The 20,904-nt window shown below is 46.4% G+C and overlaps 1 protein-coding gene and 1 long non-coding RNA gene across 6 annotated transcripts in view; one reads left to right on the forward strand and one right to left on the reverse strand.

Moving 5' to 3' along the window:
* LOC132097345 (uncharacterized) overlaps positions 1 to 20,904 on the reverse strand; it is a 433,761-nt gene that overhangs the window by 287,194 nt on the left and 125,663 nt on the right. The window lies entirely within an intron of this gene.
* The window catches only part of LOC132097340 (protein bassoon-like), a 133,501-nt gene that overhangs the window by 102,046 nt on the left and 10,551 nt on the right, over positions 1 to 20,904 (forward strand). For 4 of the 5 annotated variants that reach the window (XM_059502980.1, XM_059502984.1, XM_059502982.1 and 1 more), the window contains 6 exons: positions 79 to 842; positions 8,715 to 8,808; positions 11,740 to 11,871; positions 13,402 to 13,458; positions 13,722 to 13,850; positions 14,094 to 14,140. In XM_059502980.1, the coding sequence (XP_059358963.1) occupies positions 79 to 842; positions 8,715 to 8,808; positions 11,740 to 11,871; positions 13,402 to 13,442 (1,031 nt within the window). In that variant the 3' untranslated portion in view covers positions 13,443 to 13,458; positions 13,722 to 13,850; positions 14,094 to 14,140. The remainder of the gene's footprint in view (positions 1 to 78; positions 843 to 8,714; positions 8,809 to 11,739; positions 11,872 to 13,401; positions 13,459 to 13,721; positions 13,851 to 14,093; positions 14,141 to 20,904) is intronic. The other variant, XM_059502981.1, reaches the window with a different exon arrangement.

Here is a 20,904-nt window from a genome sequence, read left to right on the forward strand (position 1 = left end):
TTTGCATGGTCTCAGTGTGCAGTCCTCTTTCACCATCAGACATGGAGATTGACTGTGATCTGCTTTTGGTTTCCAAAGCATACCATCTTGGTCAAGAGGAGACAGACTGGTTTGAGAAGCCTCGTGATGTTCGTGGTTCCCGTCACTATGGCAGCAGTGGTCATTCTGGGAGGCGAGGACATGTCAAGCACACATACCATGATTCTGACGAGCCACCAGAAGATCTTTGGCCTCAAGATGATTATGGCCACAATCGCCACATTTCCTCTAGAGAGCACCGCCATCACAGCAGTGGAAGTTCGGGTAGGCACTCCTCACGCCACTCGGATGAGCCTCGTTCCTCTCGATCATCACGTTCCTCAAAGGATCCATCTATGCGACATGAATCCCGCTCCTTGTCATCTTCAGGGAGGAGGGGAGAATCTCGTTCTCAGGGCTACCACTCATCAGATTATTCCCGTGACACCTCAGGCCATCACCATAGCTCCCGTTCTGGAAAACAATCCTCCCACCATCAAGGGTCCTCGAGCAGGAAGCAACAGGATCACCCCTCATCATCCAGACAGCCAGGATCTCTTGGGCCTGGACAGAAGGGACCAAGTGGACCTTCAAGCTCAAGCAGGCAAGCTGTTTCTCAGCCACCTGTTGATGGGCAGCAAGGTCAGCGAACACAGCTTCAGCAGCAGGCACAGACATCAGCTGCCAGGCCAGGCTCTCAGACATCTGCCACAGGCACAACACAACCACAATTAGTACAAGCCCAGCAACTGCAAGCTAAACCTGGCCAGATTGGTCCAACTTCTCGACAACCAACCTCAGCAGCACAGACATCCCTAGCTGTAGTAAGTAAATATTAAAAGATGTAAAGTGATTTAGTTGAAAATCCCAAATCTTTTCTTCAAAGTTGATTCTCCTATTCTAGATGTTCCTGGGCCTGAACATTGTAGTGGATATTTATTAAAGCTTGCAGGAAAGTGTCACAGACTTTGACCCCCGGTTTCACAGACAAGGCTTAAGCCTAGTCCTGGACTAAAATGTAAATCTGAGCTGTTTTATCGAAAAGAAACTTGCACCGACTGATCTTAAAACATGTCAGTGCTTTTATTTTGCCTTAAGATGCACACCAGTAATACTTTTTTCATGGAATGTTTTTAAAAATTACTTAAATGTCCTAATTGAACTATGGCCTAATCCTGGTTTAGGCTAAGCCCCGTCTATGAAACCGGGCCTTAAAGTATTTAATATTTAATCTTGTCAATTTGATCCGTTTTGTACATATCTTTCAATATAAATATTTAAAAACATTTTCTCTGCATTTCCTACGCCTATAGTTAGTCAGGTAAAGGCATTTTGGTAAGTTTTTCAGAGTTTCAGGGTCCATTAGGAACCAGTGTAAACCAGTCTGAAGACTCAGATTACTGTGGCCAGATGAGAGAACCTTGTTCTTTCCATCCATTTTTGCAGCTGGTTTATTACAGTTCTTGCAAGGCAACATTGTATTGATGCTCCTCAAATATTCTGTTTTGGCTTTGTTTTTATAAAATAAAACATTTCTATAATTTAAAATGTTTTGTTGATAATTTCTGTTTTAGCTGGGAAATTTAACATTAAAGTTTGGAAATCTCCCAATGATGTACATTGATAGAATGTGCAGCATTCACAATGAAGACAATATTATGTTTTGCATGCTGAATTGTGATTGGTCTTATTTCTTACATGTGTTATCTAATTGAAATAATTGATTAGTCTTGACTTTATTTACTTTTTATGGGTGGTTGATTGCGATTTCACTTTTTTAACGTTAGTTAGTGTGTAATGTTGCTGTTTTGCATAAACAATTTCTTCAAAGTTATGATGCTGAATGTTCAATGCAAATGGAGTCTTTTACATTTATGGCAGTTTAATGCATAAAATGATGGCTTGTAGGGACTACAACGAGTTACTTCCTGGGTTTGTGACGTAACAAATCCTGATAAACCCCACACCCAGGAACACGCAACCAAGGACATTTTGAAGGGCATGTTGCTGCTTTAGAGAAGAGGAAGAGAAAACGAAGGGTGCATGTAAAAATATATTCATATATGAATCGCGATTCCGTCTTCTAATGATTTTAATGGATTCACAAATTTCAAAATCAATGTTCTAAAGCAGCGGTGCTCAGTCCTGTTTCTTGCGTCGTTGCACTTAATCAGAAGTGAGCAGCAGCATTTACAAATAACACCATATTTAAAATTATTAGACAACAACAACAAAAAAAAACAACATACCATAAAGAGCAGTGCTTGCACAGGTTCTGTACAATCCTCTTCACTAATATTCTCTGCGTCTCAAATTGATAAGCAGTATTGACGATGCCATTGTTAACAATACAAACGGAACACATTCTAAGCTGAGGGGGGTGACGTTTAGATGCTAGCGGTTTCGTGAATCCCAATAGACTGGGCCAGTTGAGTCCATCATGTATTTCTGAGGGAGGGGCTTCATAAAAACAGGAAATCATCAGAGTTTATAGAAGAGAGGGACAGAGCCGTGTAGAATAAATGTTAATTATGTTAAAAGTAATGTTTTTCTTTTTAAACAAAGCATTGACATGTTAGACTGCACCCCATAAACACAATCAAACCTAGAAAAAACGTACTCGGTTACTAAACGTAACCTCGGTTCTCTCTAGAAGAGCGAACGAGTACTGCGTCTTAGCTAAGACGCTACGGAAAAGTCTCTTTTCACGAAATACTGAAGCAAAAAATTATCCTTAATTTTGTATTTTTGTAAAGCGCATTTGCAGCAGTACGCAGCCATAGGCGAGACGGCTCGTTCGCTCATTGGCTTGTTCTGCGGCAACTGCACAGCCTATCGAGCGCAGGCTGATGCAACATCAGACCAATAAGGGCGCTTCGCGCCCTTCTTGCCACTTCCCGCCGAAACTGGTGTGGCCCGACCTATAAAAGGAGCTCGAAAAGGCTGACTCACCTGATTTATTTCATCGCCGAAGCGAACCAGAGTGAATCGTACGCACGGCAGAGAACGCAGTACTCAGAGAACAGAGGTTACGTTTAGTAACCGAGTACGGTCTCTTACGAGAGCTCTCTCGTACTGCGTCTTAGCTAAGATGCTACGGGAACCCAATGTAAAACGCCATGCGCGCAGGGATCACACACCAATAAACCTGAAGCAACGCCCAGGATTTACAGTGCACAGTCACCTGAGGGAATCACAGAGAGTCCAGGACAGGAAGGGGGGGAAGCCCTTATCTAGCAACATCCGTAGATGCGGCAATATGACATCACACAGCCGAGGCAAGGCCTGACCAATGTGGCAATGCGGGTCGTACGCAATACTGCCCATATAAAAGTCGGCAGCGCATAACGCTCACGAACTCAGAGTTCCCCTCAGGGCCCTGATTCGACTATACCGACAGCAGCCTTGCTTGCAAGGCGGGAACCTCCGGGTTATAGAACCTGATAAATGTAGACGGCGAGGCCCAACCTGCCGCCATACATATATCCTGCAAGGAGATCCCAGTAGACCACGCCCACGACGAGGCAACGCCCCTTGTGGAGTGTGCTCTGACGCCCAGCGGGCACTGAAGGCCCCTGGAAGCGTAAGCTAACGCTATAGCGTCAACTATCCATCTGGATAGAGTCTGTCTCGAAACAACCATTCCCTTGGAACGTCCACCGAACGAGACAAATAGCTGCTCCGTCTGCCGAAAGGCAGCAGAGCGAGACACATAAGCTCTTAAAACCCTGACAGGACAAAGAAGACTTGAGTCTCTATCCTCTCCTGACACCGGCAGGGCATACAGGGCAATAACCTGAGCCCGAAACGGCGTGTTGAGGGATTTCGGCACATAACCGTTTGAGTATGACCTTTGAGTCATTAGGCCCAAACTCCATGCACGACTGGCTCACCGAGAGCGCGTGCAGATCACCCACACGCTTCACTGAAGCGAGAGCCAACAAGAATACTGTCTTGAACGACAGATGCTGAAGGCTAATCGATTGGATAGGCCCAAAAGGGGGACACTTCATGGCCTCCAAAACCGCCGCGAGGTCCCACATAGGGACTGACGGAGGTCTGGGAGGATTCAGCCTCCTAGCTCCTCTAAGGAAGTGGATGACCAAATCATTCCTTCCTATTGACTGACCGAGCGCTGTTTCAGAAAACGCTGCGATGGCCGCCACATAAACTTTGAGCGTGGATGGGGCTCTGCCCTTATCCAACAGCTCCTGTAGGAAGGAGAGAACCTCCGTCACCTCACAACTAAGGGGTGAACATCCTCGAGCTGTGCACCAGCTGGAGAACACCGACCACTTCGAGGCATACAGACGTCATGTCGACGGAGCTCTAGCCTGAGTGATGGTATTTAGCACTCCCACTGCGAGATCAGCGGGTAACCGTTGAGCGCCCACACATGGAGGGACCACAACTCCGGTTGAGGGTGCCAAATCGAACCCCTGGCCTGCGAGAGGAGGTCCCTCCTCAACGGTACTGGCCACGGGGCGACATCTGCTAACTGCATCAAATCTGGGAACCATGGTTGGTTCTTCCAAAGAGGTGCTACAAGCAGTATTGAACATCTCGTTTCTCTCACCCGTTCTATCACCTGCGGAAGGAGGGAGACGGGAGGGAAAGCATAAAGCGGGCAGCACGGCCATTTCCGTTATAGCGCGTTTTCGTTCTTGGAAAAGAACGCGGGGCAGTGAGCGTTTTCATGGGACGCGAAGAGGTCCACCTCCGCCCTGCCAAATCACAACAGCCGGACTGTTTGCGGGTGTAGAGACCATTCGCCCGTAGGAACATTGCCTCTGGACAGCCTGTCTGGACCCAGATTCTGTAGCCCTGGCACATGCACTGCCCTCAGCGAACGCACGTTGCACTGAGCCCAAACCAGGAAGCGTTCCGCCAGCCTATACAGGTTTCGGGACCCGAGACCGCCCTGGCGATTTATGTAGGACACCACAGACATGTTGTCCGAACGGACTAAGACGTGGTGGTCCCTGATTTAGGGACAAAAGCGCATCAGCGCGTTCTCCACTGCCAGCATTTCCAGACAGTTGATATGATGGAGCTTTTCCCGTTCTGACCTCAGGCCAAAGGACGGTCTGCCCTCGAGCAGTGCTCCCCATCCCGAAGTGGAGGCGTCCGTCGACACCATCTTCACATTCGGGGAAGTCCCCAGGCTTACACCTGATTGGTACCAGCCGTTTGCTGTCCAGGGTTTCAGGGCTGTGACACAGCTCTGATTGACCTTGAGACGCAGTCGGCCAGACACCCACGCTCCGCGCGGTACCCGCGCCTTCAACCAGAGCTGCAGGGGGCGCATGCGGAGCAGGCCCAACTGTAGAACCGGAGATGCTGAGGCCATGAGGGTTTAGCGACTCTTCGTCCAGTTGACACTGAGACCGAGTTTCTCGAGGTGATCGAGTAAAACGGCCCTGTGCTCCACGAGTTCCGCTCGTGATTGAGCCAGAATCAGCCAGTCGTCCAAATAGTTGCCTCTGCCGCATGCCTCTGAGTCTGAGAGGAGCGAGCGCTGCGTCCATGCACCTCGTAAACGTACGAGGAGCTACGGACAAGCCGAACGGCAGGACTGCAAACTGGTATGCCTGGTCCCCGAAGGCGAATCTCAAATATCGCCTGTGACTTGACGCCATCTGTATTTGAAAATACGCGTCCTTCAGATCTATTGACATGAACCAGTCTCCTCTGCGAATATGCGCGAGGAGCTTCCTGGTCGTAAGCATTCTGAAACTGCGTTTCACCAATGCCTTGTTCAGCTGTCTTAGATCCAGTATGGGCCTGAAACCCCCGTCTCTCTTGGGCACTAGAAAGTATCAGCTGTACAGCCCCCCCTCGCTTTGAGCTTGAGACACAGGCTCTACAGCCCCTCTGCTCAACAGTTTTGATATTTCGGCCCGAAGTATGCGTGCTACTTCTGTTTTGACCGTGGTTTCGACGCGCGCTAAAAAGCGCGGAGGGCGTCGAAAAAACTGTAGCGAGTAGCTTCTCCTTATAATGCCTAGCACCCAATCCGAAACCCCTGGAAGCGCTGAACATGCATCTGCATGAATGGCTAAGGGCTGGATGCGAAGCGCGCTCTTTTGACTGAGCAACGGCGGCGCTTCGGTGTGCTGTAACATGGGCGTTACGCCTGTGGCATTTGAGGCGGGGAGCGCGCTGATCACAGCGGGCAGATCGCTCCTCCTCGACCCCGTCCCGGCGCTTAACCGATTGAGGGAGGGCTGAGCGGGTCCCGTGGGACTCGTGATGTCTGCGAGTAACTGTGGGCTGCAAGTGTGCACATTTACTGCTTTCGACTCGCTGTCTGCCTGGGCAGAGCGTATGTGCACGGGTTTCGTTTTTACAGAAACCACGCGCCGTGTGTGACATAGTGATTGTGGGCACTGAGGAGTGGGTACGTTTACTATGCAGTGCGCGATCGACTTGAGTCGCTTTTATGGGCGCGAGCCCTGAGAAGGGCTGTGCTTATATGTGGAGATGGGCACTGAGCAGTGGGCATCGTCACTACATTTATAGCACCATCGGCCGTGGCCGGACGAACGTGCACGGGTTTCGTTTTTACAGAAACCACATGACGCGTGTGACATAGTAATTGTGGGCACTGAGGAGTGGGCACGTTTACTATGCAGTGCGCGCGATCGACTTGAGTCGCTTTCATGGGCACGAGCCCTGTGTGAAGGGCTGTGCTTATATGGGGAGATGGGCACTGAGCAGTGGGCATCGTCACTACATTTATAGCACCATCGGCCGTGGCCGGGACACCAGAAATTACACATTTTTCGGGAAATATTTTTTTTTGTTGTTTTTGTTTGTTTAGGCACAAGCGGGCCACCGTACAGGCTTGCGCATTGCAAAAGATGCTGAAACAATCACAGTCACAATCCCTGGAACTGAACAGCGGCGCGCTTACGTGAGAGTTCGGCCGCGGCGACTCGTACACCGGCGCTTTCCTATGATGGCTTCGGGGGTCCCGGCGTCACCGTAATCCTCTGCCGCGGTCCCCGCGGCGCGGGGCAACGGCCGGTAGAGCGAGAACGGGGGTCTCGAGCTGCGTTGCTGAAGCTGTTGTGATAACGGCTTTTGTGTGCAGGCAAGCGGGCAACTGTGCAGGCTTGCGCGTTGCAGAAAACGCTGAGACAGTCACAATTCCTAGAACTGAAACAGCGGCGGCGAGAGCTCGGCCACAGCGGAACTCGTACACTGGCGCTTCGATGAAGCAGCCATCGTGTGCAGTGCAGACGCAGCCTGCTCAGCAGCAGAAGATTCGCACGAGCAGAGGTGACGTCATGCAGCAGGCTTTAGATGGCAACACCGCTTTCGTCCGCCGTCCAGCAGAGGGCGGACAAAGGTGCGTCGCTATCGCCTGTTCCACCGGCGGAAGTGACTGGTAGTTCCTGTTTTTAGCATCATCCAGTGTGGAGAATGCTAGTGAGACAGACGAACGAGTTCGCGCTGAATACGGAGCGTTCCAAGCCTTTGCCACCTCTTCGTGAAGCTCAGGAAGAAATGAGGCGGGCTTTAGAAGTACGCTCATCCGAGAGGAAACTACCATCCAGCCGGGAACGAGAGGGGGGGCGCTGGTGCAGACCACTCGAGGCCGAGACTCATCGCGGCCAGCGTGAGCACTCGCCTCGGCTCCTTCTCGATGTCAGCTCGTTTGCTGGGCTTCTGAGCAGAAGGTGCGAGATCCTCGGAGCTCGCCCAGCCCTCACTGCCCAAAGCTAGCAGAGTGCGGCGCCTCAGCGCAGCGGAGAATGCAGGCTCAGAGAAAAGGCCAAGCGAGTCCTCAGAGTCACCATGGCAACAGCTCGCAGTGAGGGCATCCGCCGTCAGCGAGCGCGAGCGCTGCATGATCTTCACCCAGGCAGGAGACACAGATGACGTACCGGTCTCCCTCGCTGAGTGGGGCTCTGACGAGCCGCAGGAAGGCATCTTAAAAAAGACGCAAGCTCTTTTACGAGTGTGTCGCAGGGCGAACACACACACACGCATAAAGAACAGCTGGATATAACAGAATTGAAAGGATATGTGCGCCTGACCGCGAAGCAGGAATGGCAGTAGAAGGCGGCAAAGGCCAGCAGCTTCAGAATGGCTCGTCTCGCTGGGATGCTTCTCAGACGGCGCTTGCTTCCTCCGTGATCCAGCTATGCGTGAGCTTCGCTGAAGAGATGAAAAATCAGGTGAGTCAGCCTTTTCGAGCTCCTTTTATAGGTTGGGCCACACCCGTTTCGGCGGGAAGTGGCAAGAAGGGCGCGAAGCGCCCTTATTGGTCTGATGTTGCATCAGCCTGCGCTCGATAGGCTGTGCAGTTGCAGCAGAACAAGCCAATGAGCGAACGAGCCGTCTCACCTATGGCTGTGTACTGCTGCAAATGCGCTTTACAAAAATACAAAATTAAGGATAATTTTTTGCTTCAGTATTTCGTGAAAAGAGACTTTTCCGTAGCGTCTTAGCTAAGACGCAGTACGAGAGAGCTCTCGTAAGAGAACTGTCAACCACCCTTTTAACCCTATGGCGTTCTTCATTTGTAAGTCAGACTCATACTCCTCACTGAAACATAAATATAAATTTAAAGGGATAGTTCAATCAAAAATGAAAATTCTGTAATTAACATTAAGTCAAAATATAAGAAACATTTTTAAGATATGAGTAAGTGTGATTTATGACCATGTGTCTGTGTTCTCCAATAGACTAAACCGGAGCACACCCCTGCCACTGCTTTTGGAGCAAAAGCAGTCCCCAGCCAACCTGCCAAAACAGCCCAACCTCCACTTACTGGAATAGGTAATTGTGCTTAAATGACTTCAACATGACCTAGATATACTCAAAACACAATCAAAGGACAGTAAGATATTTTGCTTGTGAAATATAACACATTATGTATACAATTCATGGTTACATTGTGTATTTGTTCTCTTTTTATTTGGAAAATAATCTTTGCAAATGGGTCAGAAATATTCATTAAGGAGGGATTTAGTTTATGGTAATAGTACCAAATATTTGCTGTGGTGCTCCTTAATGGCTCTCACTTAATACCAGGAATACCAGGTCCCTCCTCAGTGGGATGCACCAGGGAGGGGCTGTAACGAGGAGCATGAGTTCCTAAAACCAGGTCCGGGTGGGCCAGTAAGGCGCAACCAACAGGACCTGTTCCTCGTCCTCCCTGACCTTGCACAGCATCTGTGCGAGCAGGCTCACTGGGGGAAACGCATCCTTGTGTAGAGCACGAGGCCAGCTGTGTGCCAGTGCATCAGTGCCCAGGGGGGCCTGGGACAGGAAATAGTACAGCTGGCAGTGGGAGGACTCGTGGGAAGCGAATAGGTCTACCTGGGCTTCCCCAAATCGACTCCAGATCACCTGGACCATCTGGGGATGGAGTCGCCATTCCCAGGGAAAGGTGCACAATTGAGCTCCCCCAGGATGTGGATAGTGTGCAGCGACTTGAGCCGCGTCTGACTCCAGAGGAGGAGATGGCGGGCGAGTTGAGACATGCGACGTGATCGTAGACTGCCCTGTCGGTTGATGTATGAAACAGCCTCAGTGTTGTACGTGCGAACGAACAGCGGCCGAAACCGCCGCAAGGCTAGATGCACTACCAGCAACTCCAGACAGTTGATGTGCCAAAGCAATCGAGGTCCTGTCCAGGATCCTGAAGCTGCCTGCCCATTAGATGTCGCACCCCAGCCCGTGTTGGAGGCATCAGTTGTGACACACGGGGGTGCCCACGGCGACGAGCAGGCTGAGGCGCTGCCAGTGATGGAATGGTGGCAACCGGAGGATCACGTACGGGCAAGATGTGCTGGATGGCCTTAGTCTGCTTTTGCACCGCCGAGAACTGCTGGGCAAAGTCCTCGACCGTGTTGCCGAACAGGCCTGCCTGGGAGACTGGAGCATCGAGAAAGCGGGCTTTGTCAATGTCTCTCATCTCGGCCAGGTTCAACCAGAGATGGTGCTCCTGGACCACCAGCATGGACATCGCCTTCCCGAGGGACCACGTCGTGACCTTCGTCGCCCGTAAGTTGAAATCAGTCGCTGTGCGCAGTTCCTGCATCAACCTCGGGTCGGTACCACCCTTGTGCATTGATTTCAGCACCTTGGCTTGATGTACCTGCAGGATAGCCATGGCATGCAGGGCAGAGGCTGCTTGGCCCGGAGCACTGTATGCAATGGCAGCCAGAGCGGCTGACAGCTTACAGGCCTTGGATGGGAGACGCAGACGGATTCCTCCAAGTGGCGGCGTTTTGCGGGCACAGGTGCACCGCAACCGCTCTATCCACCTGGGGAATGTCCACGTTCCCTCTGGCTGCCCCGCCATTGAAGGTGGTGAGGATGGAAGGGGGAGATGAGCGGTTTCTGGCTGTAAAAGGGGCCGTCCACGACTTCATCACCTCTTCATGCATCTCCGGGAAGAAAGTGTGTCATCAAGTTAGCAGCTGCTTACCCCGTTGCTTAGTAATGATGGTGCAGGATAAGGCGACAATTGCATAACATTACTTTCTGCACTTTTATATATTTATGTTTTTGCTACTGTACATGAAGGCACTTGCGTGTTGCATCTGTCTTACGAATGTAGGCTACTGCAAATGCTCTAAAGAATGCTGAAGGTGAACAGAAATTAGACATATAGCTCTCAGCTTGCAGCGTGGCAGCCACGCTTGGATAGTGAGTGAAATACACACATTTTCATCAAATAATACAGCATTAATAGCGGTTCACTTCCGCGATTTGGTACGATTGAATTCACATCAGCAGCGAACCTTACCAGAGTTCACATGAACCGTACACCAGACCACCATTTTTATGCGGAATCGGGTACGGTTCGTGGGTGCGCACCCGAGTTTGGAAGACAGCGTTCACATCATCCAAACAAATCGAACTCTGATGTCAATCGAACCCGGGTGCGCACCAAAAGTGCTAGTGTGAAAGCACCCAAAATAAATGAACTGTGACATATTATACCCAAAAATTATTCAAACAGTGGATTACTAGTGAAATTGATATAAAAAATAAAAACAAATAATAATAATTGAGTCCAAAAATTATTCTAACACTTTGACCTCACCATCTTTTGCTTAAGTGATTTGTCTTTAATTGCTAATGCAACCTTTTTACACCACAGACTGGACAAAATTAAGCATTGCTTGGTAACTGGTCAACAAAGTATTCATAGTTGTGTAAATATTGTCATACTAACAGTTGTCTGAAGTTTTGGTTGATTGTTATCCATTACATACCTTTCTATCAAAGTTATCTGACATTATCAAGATCAATTTGTTCTGATACAGTTTAACTCTTAGATCTTGTCATATTTTATTACCATTTTCTAAACTATAACAAATAAACTGTGATAATGTGAGAAATGCTGAAGGTGTCTGAATTAAATAAAATTATTATTGTATATTAATTTTTACAGTGCAGACACTGCAGTGCTATTTTACATTGAATTATTCAGTTTCTGTAACTGGACACTTACAAACTTAACAAACAAACAAACAAACAAATAAATACATTGTGTAAATAGCATAAAAAAATAATTAGAACGAACCTACAAATTAAACAATTTTAAACAGGGCCCACTGGTACAACCTGCATCGGGGCCCAGCAAACCCCAGCTACCGGCCCTGATGCTATCTATATACGTAATTAAGGAGGGATATGTATCTGTTGATAGTGTTTCCATTTGTAAACCTAAATTTCTTCTCCATAATTCTCTAGGCTCCAAAGCAGCTCCAAGGCCTGGTGGAATTGGAAGTGCAGCTGCAGGTCAGCCGGGTGTAGACGGAGAGAGCATGCTGTCTAAAATGTTGCCTGGAGGTGCTGCAGAGCAAGCTGGCAAATTAGGAGAAGGTGAGCAGAGTGTTTACAAGGAATAACTAGCACTTTTTGTCAGTTTGGACTAGTTTAAATGGTACATGGGTCAGGCCAGGCTCCAGAATCAAATCACTGAGGGTGCTTATTAAATTAGTGAGGGAGCTAATTTATATATCATGGAAAAGTTCTTTATTTTATTAATTTAATTCAAAAAAGCAAACTTTCTAATATTCTAGATTCATTGCACACAAACTGAAATATTTATTTTAATAAATGTTTTTAATGTTTTAATTCTGATGGTTATGACTTACAGCTTAGGGAAAAAAAACAGTATCTCAAAAAATTTGAATATTTTCTCAAAGATAAATTATATTTAAATATAAAAAAAGAATTACAAAGCAGAAATTTTCAAGATCTCCAGAATATAAAAAAATTAGCTTTTTTCAATTAAATTACAAAAAATACAGACCTTTTCCGTGATATTCAAACATTTTGAGATGCAGCTGCATAAGAGTTTGGTTCCAAAACGCAATTAATCCATTTTGATTAATTTGAGTACAAATTAGTTTTTCTTACCAAGATATCCATGATAGTTATTATTATTATTATTATTATTTTCAAAAATGCAATAAATCCATTGAATCAATATGAAAGTTATTTTTCACATTGAAACTGCTGAAAATACACAACATAGTAAGTTGATCCACATATGAACTTGGTCAATACTAATCTTATATACAGGCACTGGACTAAAAATACCTCCATTATTCATCTCTCCAAAAATAAATTAAACTGGTCATCCTGTTAATGCTATAAATTAATTACAGCAATAAAATAACATTTCTTCATGAACAAGAACATGAACATCACACTAGACCACAGAAATACCAAAATTACCTTTCCCTTAGATTCAACTTCCAAAAGTGCATTCATCTTTGCCATGTTACATTCATTTAGTTAACTAGTGCTATGTGCTGTATTAACAAAAACATTAATGGCATTAATAAAAACACTAACACTGACAAGCTACGCAATATCGTGTTCATAATCGAAGGCGATTCTTCTAATGAACGTGATGTAGCATAGCTTGTCAGTTGATATAGCATACTGTAGCTTGTCAGTGTAACGGTTCTGTATATTAAATGCAGCTGGATAATTTTTATCTGAAAGCATGTGATGGAGATTTACCGGTACTATTAATCACAGAACCGGGTTTAATGATAAGACATGCATGAAAATCACATGTGATTTATCGTGCAGCCCTTGTTTGTTTATCACAAAGTACAAAGTAGGTGAGGAAAACTAGGATGCCGTGTGTATTCAAAGCACTGCCATTACTGTCTAGAATGCATGGAATGGTGCGCTGTGATTTTTTGAGCCAATATATCGCATTCTGCTTATGACCCTCTAGCACCGTTGAAAAACAGGGCCTGACATGGGTCAATATTAACTATTGTTCTTTTTTTTTTCTTACAAAAACAAATGTTTATTTTTTATACAGACACAATGCTTTTTATAACCAATGTTATTCTCACTGTTTTCTCTTTTACTTTGTGATTCGCACAGCCATCTCTGGATTTGGCAAAAAGTTCACCTCCTTGTGGTGAGGTAGTAAAATTAAAGGTGAGTGCAGTTGAATTTCAGTTATTAGACACTTACCATTGCCCATGTTGTAACTGTAATAAATATACACGCTTTAAAATTATTTACAAAAAACTAATAATACCTGAGTGCATATGCGTGTGTGTTAGAGAGAGAATGAGAGAGAGAGTGAGAGAAAGAAAACAAAAGCAAGAGAGCAGCTGATTGAGTAGAGTGCATTGTAACAAGGTGCCATATTTTTTTGCTTCACAGTTATTATTCTTATTGTTTCCGTATTATTTTAGGGTGTTTAAAATGACACAGGATGTTTTTGCACTGGAAAAACCTATGAAGTTTCCCTATTATATTTAAATTTGAAGAGAAGTCAACTCAAGAAAGAAAGTGAGAGGGAGAGAAGCTGTCTGGTTGTTCTGGTAAGTACATGATAAAATTTCATATAGCATATTAGAGTTTGATGATTTGGTTACATCGGTAACCTCTTGATTACATATGTAACCTTATTTCCCTGAGTCAGTAGCTGCCATTAGGTGCACATCCGCTGGTGTGATGATTGAGTGAGACCTGTATCACACCAATTTATTGGCACATAGCATTAGCACTGCCCACTGAAGCATCGCTTCAACAGATGCCTTATGTATGTGTTTTCTTTATTATAGACAATCTGACAAAGACAACAAAGCTGAGATGAGCATGGCTGGCTATGGTAATCAATGTTACATACATAACACATACATATAAGACATTCACTTTCACATATTTTCTTTGATGTTACATAAGTAGTTAATGCTATTGGAATGCTAATAAAAGTGTGCCTAGCCTGCCACATGCTGATATCTTCCAAAGATTGTTGCAAGCCAAAGCTTGTAAAGAAGCAATGAACACTTAATGGAGCAAAACCTTTGCTATGGCTACTGAATCAGGCAAACTACTGGCCAGATTTATGCCACTTGCTTGTACTGTCAACATAAATCCACAAAGCTCAAACCCTCAAAGACAAAGTCTGCAACCTCTCCTTCTCCTGCAGCTTAAAAGTAGGAGGAGTAAAAGATTGTAAAACAACAGCCTGCCAGCGAAGCGAAGAAGAAAACACCTTGGGAAGGTTGGCAAGTTGTGACCTCAGCAAGGTGTTAACTAGACAATAGCCGCGTTTCCACTATCGAGCTTAAACCGGGTGTACTAGTGCGTGGCAGGGCCAGTCGCTTTTCTACTGTCACTTCTGGGGCTGGATCGTGCCTTGTCGGGGCTTCCTCGAGGCCAACGGCCAGGGTATTTTGGCCTGACGAAAACCTTGGGCCAAAGCAGGCCAGCTGGGGCTTGAGGAGCGGTTATGAACAAAGGCAGAGTTTCTCCGTGTCTGGAGAGCTCAGCGCTGCGGATCATTTCAGAAAGATAACAGCTTTAACACCAGTATTAAAGACTTTTTAAAATAAGTTGAGTTCAAAAATCACTCTTACTCAGCAGCGAGTGTTTGATATAACTTGATCCAATGTGGATTGTAATCACTAAACAAGGCCAAAATATTTATAAGCGATGTAAAAGACTGTGCACCCTAAACATTAACGTTACCATAGTAAACATGTTAAATGCAACAAGGAGAAATCAGATGTCAGCTTCTTATTCTCTATCACAATTGTGTATTTATTTAGTAACATATTTTATCTGTCATATTTTATCTCCTCATAAGTCTTGTCTCGAGAGTTTAGCTCCGCGTTGCATATGTCATCAAAATATAATAATGATTTTTGTTCGGGAGCTTTTATAAAACTAGAAAGCGTATGCACTGCGGATCATTTCAGAAAGCTAATAGCTATAACACCAGTTATAAACACTTTTTTAAATAAGTTGCTCAAAACTCACTTTCATTCAGCAGCACGTAGTATTTGATTTGATTTGATTACCTTGCTACTGGGGTTCCTCAAGGCTCAGTACATGGACCACTTCTCTTCTCCATCTACATGACGTCATTAGGATCTGTCATTCAGAAGCATGGCTTTTCTTATCACTGCTACGCTGACAACACCCAACTCTACTTCTCATTCCAACCAGATGACCCGAAGGTAGCTACTCGCATTTCAGCCTGTCTGAGTGACATTTCTAGCTGGATGAATAACCATCACCTTCAGCTTAACCTTACGAAAACAGAAGTCCTGGTGATTCCAGCTAACCCATTGCTTCATCACAACTTCTCTATACAGCTGGGTTCCTCAACCATTACTCCTTCGAGGACAGCCAGAAACCTAGGAGTTGTGATGGATCATCAGTTAAGCTTCACAGACCATATTGCTACAACGACCCTGTCCTGCAGATTTGCCTTATACAACATTAGGAAGATTTGACCCTTCCTGTTAGAGCAAGCCACCCAACTTCTTGTCCAAGCTCTTGTTCTCTCCAGACTGGACTACTGTAATGCTCTCCTGGCGGGCCTTCCTGCATGTACTGACAAGCCTCTGCAATTGATCCAAACTCACAAATCAGGCAACCAACTGGACATCATCTACAAGCGCTGTTGCTCTGGACAACTCTTCCACTGCACACCTCAGACCACTTCCTCATTACTGCTAGCCTAGCACTTACTCCTGAAGTGGTACAAACTCCAACGCAGGTCACCTTTTGATGGAACCTACTCTCACTCTCTCCATTTTGCCTATCTTCTGTGGTTTCATCCTCGCTTCCTGCACTCTCTCAGTTTTTAGCTCTGGACACGAACAGCGCTACGGACATTCTTTGCTCCCCTTTAACATCTTGCTTGGACAACTTTTGCCCACTGTTGTCTAGACCAGCACGCACTGCCCCATCTGCCCCCTGGCTGTCCGAGGTTCTCCGTGAACATCGCTCTAAACTCAGGGCTGCAGAGAGGAAATGGCAGAAATCAAGAAACTCTACCGACCTCAGTATGTATCAGTCTCTCCTCTCATCCTTCTCTGTAAATGTCTTCACGGCTAAAACATCCTACTTCCACAACAAAATTAACAGCTGTTGTGACACTTGGACAGTCTTCAAAACTTTCTCTTCTCTTCTTAATCCGCCTCCACCACCTCCTCCATCGACTCTTACAGCGGACGACTTTGCGGTTTTCTTCACAAATCAGACAAGAACCATCAGTGACCAATTCTCCACACCGCAGACTTCAGGAGAACTTCACAATGACCGATGCACAGTCTTTCTCCTCCTTCTCCCCACTCTCAGAGATGGACGTCTCCAAACTTCTCCTGTCCAATCATCCTACTACTTGTCCACTTGATCCGATCCCCACTCACCTCCTTCAAGCGATCTCTTCTTCAGTCATACCTTCGCTTACTCACATTATCAACTCCTCTCTTCACTCTGGAACATTTCCCTCAGCATTTAAGCAGGCTCGGGTAAGCCCACTGCTCAAGAAACCATCTCTTACTCCAGCACTTCTTGAAAACTACAGACCGGTATCCCTTCTTCCATTCATTGTAAAGACACTTGAGCAAGCTGTGTTCAACCAGCTTTCTATGTTCCTTGTACAGAACAACCTCCTGGACAGCAACAAATCTGGCTTCAAAAGTGGCCACTCAACTGAGACTGCTCTGCTCTCGGTTACTGAAGCCCTGCGACTAGCAAGAGCAGCTTCAAAATCCTCAGTACTCATCTTACTGGATCTGTCTGCTGCTTTTGACACTGTTAATCACCAGATTCTCCTTTCCACCCTCAGAAAGATGGGCATCTCTGGAACTACACTCATGTGGGTTAAGTCCTACCTCTCTGACAGATCCTTCAGTGTGTCTTGGAGGGGTGATGTTTCTAAGTCACCTTGCTACTGGGGTTCCTTAAGGCTCAGTACATGGACCACTTCTCTTCTCCATCTACATGACGTCATTAGGATCTGTCATTCAGAAGCATGGCTTTTCTTATCACTGCTATGCTGATGACACCCAACTCTGCTTCTCATTCCAACCTGATGACCCGACGGTAGCTACTCGCATTTCAGCCTGTCTGAGTGACATTTCTAGCTGGATGAATGACCATCACATTCAGCTTAACCTTACGAAAACAGAACTCCTGGTGATTCCAGCTAACCCATTGCTTCATCACAACTTCTCTATACAGCTGGGTTCCTCAACCATTACTCCTTTGAAGACTGCCAGAAACCTAGGAGTTGTGATGGATCATCAGTTAAGCTTCACAGACCACATTGCTACAACGACCCTGTCCTGCAGATTTGCCTTATACAACATTAGGAAGATTCGACCCTTCCTGTCAGAGTAAGCCACCCAAGTTCTTGTCCAAGCTCTTGTTCTCTCCAGACTGGACTACTGTAATGCTCTCCTGGCGGGCCTTCCTGCATGTACTGACAAGCCTCTGCAATTGACCCAGAATGCAGCAGCGAGGGTTGTCTTCAATGAGCCAAAAAAGCTCATGTTACTCCTCTCCTCATCAGGTTACACTGGCTATCAGTATCCGCTCACATCAAATTCAAATACCTCAAAAGGTACTGATGCTTGCCTACAAGACGACCACTGGCACGGCACCAACATACCTAAACTCACTGGTTAAATCTTATGTGCCCTCCAGAAGTTTGTGCTCTTAACCAACTAATACTAGCACTTTTCTTTATTTTCTTGTCTTGTCATTTATAAAAAAAAAAAAACTGGCTATGCGTTCTGTACTAGACTAACTGAGACTTGTCACGGAACTTGTATACTGTTGTTGTTCTTTTGTTGACCTGACTGCTTCTATTGTTCTCATTTGTAAGTCGCTTTGGATAAAAGCGTCTGCTAAATGATTAAATGTAAATGTAAATATAAATGACCGCTTGAAGAAATCAGATGTCAGCATCTTATTCTCTATCACAATCTTGTATTTATTTATTAACGTCTTGGTTACGTATGTAACCTTTGTTCCCTGAAGGAGGGAACGTAGACGTTACGAATTGGATCTCGCCCGAGAGCCCAATCACCTTCGAGTGGTACAAAACGAGCCAATGGTACAGAAAGTACCTTGGTCTGCGGGATTTGCATCGTGAGCTCCGACCCCCAGAGCGGGTATATAAGGAGCAACTCGCATTCAAGTCTTCGCTGAGAAGCCGAGCCAGTGACCCGGCCATTCAGCGGAACAGCAATGTGGCAAGAGGACATAACGTCTCAATTCCCTCCTTCAGGGAATGAGGGTTACATACGTAACTAAGACGTTCCCTTTTGGTCGGTCACGTTCGACGTTACAAATGGGGTCCCTTACAAAATGCCACATGGCTGTCTTCTAGCTACCCGTGTGAGTGATAGCACCCTGTCGTAAGGTCAGCATGCGGATTGACACCGAGCAGGTCCTTACTGGCCTGAAGGGACGAGTACCAGGGAGGACACGGGATCTACACCGAGATTATAAAATCTCGCGAATGTGTTAGGTGTCGCCCAGCCCGCAGCTCTACAGATGACCTTCGTAAAGACGCGGGGAGACAGGGCAACCCGAATGGGAGGACCTTGTACTGATATGCCTGCCCCTCAAAAGCAAACCAAAGAAACGGTCTGTGTCGAGGATGAATGGAGACATGAAAGTACGTGTCCTTCAGGTCGATCGCTGCAAACCAATCCATCGAACGAATGCATTCGAAAATGCGCTTGGGCATTAGCATCTTGAACGGGAGTCTGTGCAGAGCTAGGTTCAAGGCACGCAAGTCCAGGATTGGACATAACACACCTGTCTTCTTGGGTACTATGAAGTAAGGGCTGTAAAAGCCGGACTTCATGTCGGCTGGAGGGACCGGCTCTATCGCGCCCTTTGCCAGCAGGGTCACGACCTCCACGCGCATGATAGGGGCATCTTTGCCCACCATTCACACGCAGACACCGCGAAACCTGGGGGGATGCCGGGCAAACTGAATCGCATAGCCGAGCCTGAGCGTCCGGATGAGCCAGCGGGAAGGCCTGAGGAGCTCTAGCCAGGCTCCCAGAAACCGAACCAGCGGGGTCAAGGGGACTACAGGCGTACCCACGGTGGGGCAGCGTGGTGGAGCAGACAGCCCCGGCATGGGAGGCATTGCGTCCCTTAGCGGGGGCGGAGTGCGGGCACTCGTCTGACTCCCAAGTAGCAAAGAGGGCATGAGAAGGTGAAGCGTTCTTGAGCTGGCTTTGCATGGAAACTGGCAAGGGGAGAGGAGAACGAGAGTGGCGAGGAAGCATGCGCCAACTGTCGTTCGTGGCCTCTTGGGACCCGGAGGTAGAGGAAACAGCTCTTTTAGTGAAAGAAATTTGCTCTTTCAGAGGTGTTGAAGTGCTCAGGGGAATGCGGGAGCTATCGCAGGAAACCCAGACAAACCACTGAATCGCACCGTCACACCAACACCAGCTCTTGCTTGTAGCACTCCGGTGAAAGCAGCACGCGATGTGCTCGGCTCCGAAGCGAAAGCTTGAATGCGAGTTGCTCCTTATATACCCACTCTGCGGGGCGGAGCTCGCGATGCAAATCCCGCAAACCAAGGTCCTTTGTGTACCATTGGCTCATTTTGTACCACTCGAAGGTGATTGGGATCTTGGGCGAGATCCCATTTGTAACGTAGAATGTGACCGACTCAAAGGGAACTTATATTATCTGTCATAAGTCTCGTCTTGAGAGTTTAGGTGCACCGCCATCATAAAAATATAATAATGTTTTTGTTCGGGAACGTTTATAAAAATAAAGATATTATCCTTCATTCTAAATGTGACATATAGGCCACTGTGGCTACAAATAAACAGAAACTGACTCGACTGAATAGGCAGGCTATTTTCATAAGCGTTAAAAATAAATAAATAAATAAAATACCAATACCGTAATTCCTCAAATAAAAGCCGGGGCTTTTATTTACCTGAACTGCAGAAGGTAACAGGCTTTTATTTGAAGGAGGCTTTTATTAGAGGCAGGCCTTTATTTCTAATTCCATCTGTTTGATAAGTAATTGTTTTAAATAACCCATTTCAAATTAAAAGCAATAGTGTTTCAGTGGACAGAGATCATAACATTAGCACAGAATTAGTTCAGAATCAATCACCAAAAGAATCAGTTCGGTTCAGATGCGCTCTGTGTCAGTCTCCTTCACGCTGAATCACGCATGCGCAGTGTCATCACCTCTTCGGTTCTCGAATCAGATGCTTCCGACAGAAACGGTTCTCGGTTCAGTGTACTGGTGATCCGAAAACCGATGCAACCGGTTCTAGACTCGAGAACGAGAAACGCTCCGACATGGGGCATGCAAATTCATTATCTGGCTCTGCTGCACAAATTTTCATCGATGCTTTTGAATTTGAATATTTAACAAAGAATGCAAACAAACGGGCGCTTTTATCATATTTATTTTGTGATCACACTAGTTCCAGTGACTTATTTCTTAGTTTTCTGATAACTTCTCTTTTTGGCGAAGTGATGAGGTTGCATGATGTTGTTCCTGAGAGTCGTGTAAAGGGCGTGCTTTCTTTAGGCCCTGACTGTGGAAACCATGCGCTATTCTGGCCTGAGGCTATTAGCCCC

Source organism: Carassius carassius, chromosome 21 (assembly GCF_963082965.1).
Source record: "Carassius carassius chromosome 21, fCarCar2.1, whole genome shotgun sequence".
Lineage (NCBI taxonomy): Eukaryota > Metazoa > Chordata > Actinopteri > Cypriniformes > Cyprinidae > Carassius > Carassius carassius.